General features: G+C 41.5%; 1 protein-coding gene across 2 annotated transcripts in view; it reads right to left on the bottom strand.

Moving 5' to 3' along the window:
• smg7 (SMG7 nonsense mediated mRNA decay factor) overlaps positions 1 to 6,948 on the bottom strand; it is a 146,224-nt gene that overhangs the window by 42,416 nt on the left and 96,860 nt on the right. For both annotated transcript variants that reach the window (XM_043699524.1, XM_043699526.1), the window contains exon 13: positions 2,658 to 2,777. In XM_043699524.1, the coding sequence (XP_043555459.1) occupies positions 2,658 to 2,777 (120 nt within the window). The remainder of the gene's footprint in view (positions 1 to 2,657; positions 2,778 to 6,948) is intronic.

A 6,948-nucleotide genomic window follows, 5' to 3' on the forward strand; every position in this document is an offset into this window, starting at 1 on the left:
CCCCGCAACCACAAGAAATGCAAAACTTGCGCCCACACCTCCCCCCTCACTTCCCTCCAAGGCCCCAAGGGATCCTTCCATATCCGTCTTAAATTCACCTGCACCTCCACACACATTATTTACTGCAACTGCTGCACCTGATGTGGCCTCCTCTACATTGCGGAGACAGGCCGCCTACTTGCGGAATGTTTCAGGGAACACCTCTGGGACACCCGCACCAACCAACCCAACCGCCCCGTGGCTGAACACTAACTCCCCCTCCCACTCTGCCAAGGACATGCAGGTCCTTGGCGCCTCCATCGCTAGACCATGGCAACACAACGCCTGGAGGAAGGGCGCCTCATCTTCCGCCTAGGAACCCACCAACCACAAGGGATGAATGCAGATTTCTCCAGCTTCCTCATTTCCCCTCCCCCCACCTTATCTCAGTCCCAACCCTCGGACTCCGCACCGCCTTCTTGACCTGCAATCTTCTTCCTGACCTCTCTGCCCCCATCCCCTCTCCAGCCTATCACCCTCACCTTAACCTCCTTGCACCTATTGCATTCCCTGACCTGTTGTGCAGTCCGCACTTTCTCCTTACGGAGAGGTAGGGTAGGATGGTGTGTGCGTGTGTGTGTGTGTGTTTGTGTCTGTGTGTGTGGTAAGCTGGTGTGTTAGTTTCATACTTACTAAGGAATTCCATTAGCTTTTAATCGTTCTAACTCTTCCTGAATAACTTTTTACTGAACTGCAGCTGAACCGTCTAAATTCTGATTTAAAATTATATTTTCGAAGGGTTTCAGGTGCAGTGGAATTGCCTAGTAGAATCTTCAATTTCCCAGGCAATTCCTCAGAGTTTGTTACATTGCAATTTGAGAAGATCCCTGAACACAACTCCCATCCATGTTGCAGAAACAACTGTCGCCATTGGAAAATCTGAACAAATATTAAAATTGGAGCTAGACCAATCAGGTGGAATATCAGGGACCACAAGAAGTGTAGTGAAAATTTGGAATTTTCTTTCAATGAGGATAGGTCAATTTCAAATTCAAAGTGATTTCTTGGACAACAACATTTAATTTCTAGACAGTTAAGAAAGAGGTTAGCCATATTCTGACTATATGGACAAACATGCCTGAGGGCTGAATGGTCTACATCCATTTCCATGTTTAACAACAGCCTATAATTTTCTTTTATGTAATCTGTAAAATTCCCTTCAAACTATTCAAGATTTGATGAAAGACATGTTCAACCAGAGATATAGTTAAATTGCAACAATGCAACAGCACCCCACAGACCGCCTCGATGTCAAAGGAGAATGAAATTTAAACAATTTGTTAAAACTAATCAAATATTTCTGGTAGCTTAGTTTCTCCTAATTATGTGCCTCCTACATTGGACTTCTTTGCTGAGGATTAGATGCAGATTTTACGCCAACTCGTTCCTGTATTCTCTTCACCTGAAAAGTCTGGCTTCGATGATCAAGAAGTCATTTTACTCATCTAAAAGACAGTAAATCTGAAGGAAAAAAGAGCCCATATGGTAATATTTTTCTTTACTTTTCATGGATCATGGAAATCATTGGCAAGACCAACATTTTTTGCCCATTCTTAACTGCCCTGGAGTCGAGTGGCTTGCTAAATAATTTCAGAGGACAGTTAAGATTCATTTTAGCTTTAGTCTGAAGTCATTTGTAGGCCAAAGAATATAAGAATGGTACATTTCCTTCCCTAAAAAGGACAGTGACCTTGACAATAGTTTCATTATTTTTCTGGTCCTGGATTTAATTAAGACTAGCTTTCAATTCCAAATTTACTTAACAAAACTTAAATCCCACGAGTTGCCATCAAAGGATTTGAGTCCCCAATGCATTAGCCTCAGCCTTTGGTTTACTAGTTCAATGACCTTACAACTTCACTATTGTCCCACAAGTAAATATATCCAGTCTTCCTAAAGGAATGACAAGCAATATTGCACTGAATGCAAAATTTAAGCAAATTAATTAGTTTCTCAGTTCCGAACTTGTATGGTGTAGTCTGACTTCAGGTCGTTCATTACAACAATGATGGGGAAAATAAAAATCTGCTCCCCAGTTACAAAACATTAATCAACAAGTTAAGGCATCTAGTTTTAATTTGTTTAAAATGTCATGTCCAAGAATCTCTCACTTTCACAAATCTGAAATTGTAATTTGGGCACACGCTTTTAATATTTGGCCTGGCTAGTGAGACTTTCTAATCTTTCTCCCCTACCCTACTGCAGGTATATAATTCCATCAACCTTTAATACGTGAGACCAGTTTGATGCCAGAATACAGGTCCTGTGAACTTCTGACTGGGATAAACCCAATGCTATCTTTGGCACTGTCCAGAGACATGCAATTTTAGGAGTGGCCAGGTAGTGATTAGATTCAGCAAATCAGAGGCAATTGGAGAGAATTCAGTGAGATCAGATAACGCAATGCTAAGAACCTTACTGATCTATAAATTTCAGGATTTGATAAACTCACTGAAGCACGGTAGCAGTCACTAATTTATTTTGGGTAATTCTGAAACAAAACAAAGTTGAAATACAATCGTTTCAAATCTTTTTGGTTACAGCCACCGTCAGCCAAGCTAAGCAGAGGATTCTGTATATACAGTGAAATTTAAACTTTTGATTCAGTTCAAGTATACCTGGAATGATTTTCTGCTATCCACTTTCCCAAAGCAAGCAATCGCTGATGACGTGTCCTTAGTTGCTGCCCTTCCTTGTCTACCACTATTCCTTGGTGCCCACTTGAGAAATCCAGATTTCTTTAGAAGAATGAAATATATTAATATTTAGAACATCTTGAAAAGACTGATGACACAGAGCAAATACCATAGAAGATAAAAAAAACCTTCCAGAATACAAACAATGAAATAACCACAGCAAATGGAGAAATTTGGCAAAATCTCAGAAGTCATATAAAATACTAAAGATGTGTGTCAATTGCTTTGGGATTCTATTTCTCTCCCCCTTTTCTTTCTTAAACAGTGTGTTTTAAAGAACTCTTTGCCACTCATCCACTGATGATAGAAAAATGTAGTTGAGTTTAGCAGCCAAAAGGATTAAGTACAAGAAGATAGGGAGAGGCATGTGTAACTGAGTGTAACAAGACAAATGAAAGGAGTAACCACAGAAAATGGTCTTGCCTAATATGCATGATGTCAATGTTACCTGTAAGGATAACGAAGGGCAGTGGAACAAGGACAGGCCGAACAGTAATCAAGACATTAAGCAATAAAGGATTACAGGTCGTTCAAAAGAGGCAAGGGTGGCACAAACAAAGCAGAACAGAGACAGAACAGATATTGATGTAAATACTCAGTGGGTCTCATAGCATCTGTGAAGAGAGAAGTCTCATTGACCAAAAACTCGAATGTTTTTCTTCCTCACCACAGATTTTCCAGCAACACATTTTTCAGCTCTGATCTCCAGCATCTGCAGTCCTCACTTTCTCCTAACAGATTGTGCCAGACCTGATGAATATTTCTGGTAGCTTCTGCTTATATTTTAGAATTCCAGCAATCCAAGTACTTTGTTGTTATGGGAAAATAAGATTCCAGTTATTGTGAATTTATAAGAGGACAGAAGTAACACCATGTAGTCCTGAGCAGTCGTAACAGAGCTTAGGAGGGCAAGAGATGTCCAAAATTGACTGTTCAAATACACAGAAAGGGAGGGAAGTGAATTAGTTGCTACAGCCCATGTAGGAATCAAATACATTAGAAAGGGGAAGCTCTACAGAGTATATCTCTGATGTAACAGTTTAACATTGAAATGAATAGCAAGACTTTTAGGGTGGTAATCTCTAGATTAAAACTCAACCCGCATGCTAATTGGCAACAAACTAAAATCTATTGCACGTCAAAACATACAAAATACAACTCTGGTAACATAGAAAGCAACTCAAATAAAAGCTCTGGACACAAAAGCTGATAGTATAAGAGAAAGAAATTAGAAGCTCAAATCCAGGTCACGCATGCAATCTGATGGGTAACAGGCAAGTAAACTGGACCAATAGGAGGCAAGCCAAAGGAATGGGCAAGCAAGCAAGACCGAGGGGAGCCTGAAAGAACAGGAGCTAAGAGTTAGTGTTATACGTGAGTGCTCGTAAGAGAAAAGGGAAATTGTTTTTGATAGCAGAATGAGTGTTAATCCTGAATCTGTGAGTGAGGCAGATATCCACGCATATTCTTCCTCCCATAAAAACCAGACTGAAGAGGGAATATAGGCAGAAAGGCCTGTTCTACACTCTTGCATGAATTCTGCTGAGGCTAGTTCACAATGTAAGAAGATAGAGGCTAAAGCTAGGCCAGCATTCGCTCAATTCATTATTAGCTTGGCTCTGAACTTCTCTTCTGATGATCAGAACATGGGATCTAATCTGCATCTCTCTCTCTAGCTTCATTTCTTGAGCAAAAAAAGGGTTTTGTTAGTTACTTGGCAAATTTTAACGATCTTAACAAATTATCTATTTTACATTATCTACATTACATAATCTATCTACATTATCAATTGATTGCTCTGAAAGAGATGAAAAAAGCTTTTATTTTGAAATTCACATTTAGTGCTGTGTCAAAACTCATTTAAGGTCATACAGTCATAGAGATGTAACAACACGAAAACAGACCTTTTGGTCCAACTCATCCATGCCGTTCAGATATCCCAACCCAATCTAGTCCCACCTGTCAGCACCCAGCCGATATCCCTCCAGACTCTTCCTATTCATATTCCGATCCAGGTGTCTTTTAAATGTTGCAACTGTACTAGCCTCCACCACTTCCTCTGGCAGCCTATTCCATACATTTACCACTCTCTGCGTGAAAAAGTTGCCCCTTAGGTCTCTTTTATATCTTTCCCCCCCTCACCATAAACCTATGCCCTATAGTTCAGGACTCCCCCAACAGAGAAAAGGCCATGTCTATTTATCCTATCCATGCCCCTCATGATTGTGAGGTCACCCCTCAGCCTTTGATGCTCCAGGGAAAACAGCCCCAGCCTATTCACAGCCTCTCCCTACAGCTGAAATCCTCCAATCGTGGCAACATCTTTGTAAATCTTTTCTGAACCCTTTCAAGTTTCACAACATCTTTACAATAGGAAGGAAACCAGAAGTGCACACAATATTCCTAAAGTGGCCAAACCAATGTCCTGTATAGCTGCAATATGACCTCCCAACTCCTGTACTCAATTCTCTGACCAATAAAGGAAAGCATACCAAATGCCTTCTTTAACCCTTGAGTGAGAAAATTGAAATGGGACTCATTACGTGAAAAGGCAGGGCAACCCTACATTAAAAGCACAGGAGTAGGTTGGACCTAACTAGCAACCAAATATGGCATCTTCTCAAAGGACAAGAAAATTGGTGGAAGTAGTGCAATAGAAATACTGATAAAAACCAAACATCATAGCAGTGGAAAGAAATATCAACATGCATGATTAGTAGGGGAGATCAGAGGAATAAACAATAAAGGATGCAGAACTCATGAGAGTTGATTACCCACACCTGCAGACACAGGTAGTGGAGTGGGGGAACAGTATAAGATCAGACAGACAAATTACATTGTTATAATGGGAAGTTTTAATTTTCCCCTAGACCGGGAAAAGCAAAATAGCTCAAGTTGTAACACCAAAGTGTTTCAAACCAACATTTGAGAAAGGTATACTAGGTTAAATTATGCTTAATTGACAGAACTAGTTAATAATCTGATTGTAAGCGAATGTCTTATAAATAGTGATAAGGTGATTAAATTTGATATTAGGGCTTGAGAAACAAACACAAGCCATGAACGAAGGCTTAAAATTAAAGTAAATCACAGAACTAAAGGAAATGAAATTACCAAAATAAATTGGGCTCAGCTGTTAATAGGTAATCCTACAAACAATGAGAGGTGTTCAACAATGTAGTGCAACACTATCCAAAAGAGGTCTTAGCAGCAAAGGTCTGTCTTGTGTATTTAATCAACCATAATAAACAAGCTGGAAACAAGTGTTCATGCGAGTATAAAAAGTGAAATCCAACAAATGGGACCATTATTAAAAGAATTGAGATATAAATTTAAACTTGTAAGTGATTTAAAAGTTAACAGTAAAAGGTTTTAATCGGCATATTAAGCAAGAGTAGTTAGGGGTGCATGAAAAGAAAATGTAAGTGGACTATAATGGACAAAGAAATTGCAGATTTGTTAGAAGGATTTTGCATCTGTCTTCACAGTAGGGGAAGACAAAATACCACAAACACAAGGTACTGCAAAATAAGTGGCGAGGAGGAATCCACTGCATTTAATATGCGTAAAATTTAATGGAGAAATTAACATAACTAAGTTGAAACTTTTTAGAGATTGGCTAGGCTTGAGCTCCAGATATTTCAAAAATATGGAGAAACAAAAGCTGAGTTAGCAAAAATTTACGAAAGCTCTTCTGAGTCAGGACTGGTTTTGGAATAATTGTTGATTCAGGCACAAACATTCTAAATGTTACGCCATTGTGTAAGACAGGAGAGAGAGAGAGAGAGAGAGCGCGCGCGAGCGAGAGAGAGAGAGAGCGCGCGCGCGCGCGAGCGAGAGAGAGAGAGCGCGCGCGAGCGAGAGAGAGAGAGAGCGCGCGCGCGCGCGAGCGAGAGAGAGAGAGCGCGCGCGAGCGAGAGAGAGAGAGAGCGCGCGCGCGCGCGAGCGAGAGAGAGAGAGCGCGCGCGAGCGAGAGAGAGAGAGAGCGCGCGCGCGCGCGAGCGAGAGAGAGAGAGCGCGCGCGAGCGAGAGAGAGAGAGAGCGCGCGCGCGCGCGAGCGAGAGAGAGAGAGCGCGCGCGAGCGAGAGAGAGAGAGAGCGCGCGCGCGCGCGAGCGAGAGAGAGAGAGCGCGCGCGAGCGAGAGAGAGAGAGAGCGCGCGCGCGCGCGAGCGAGAGAGAGAGAGCGCGCGCGAGCGAGAGAGAGAGAGAGCGC

This window comes from Chiloscyllium plagiosum, chromosome 11, assembly GCF_004010195.1.
Source record: "Chiloscyllium plagiosum isolate BGI_BamShark_2017 chromosome 11, ASM401019v2, whole genome shotgun sequence".
Lineage (NCBI taxonomy): Eukaryota > Metazoa > Chordata > Chondrichthyes > Orectolobiformes > Hemiscylliidae > Chiloscyllium > Chiloscyllium plagiosum.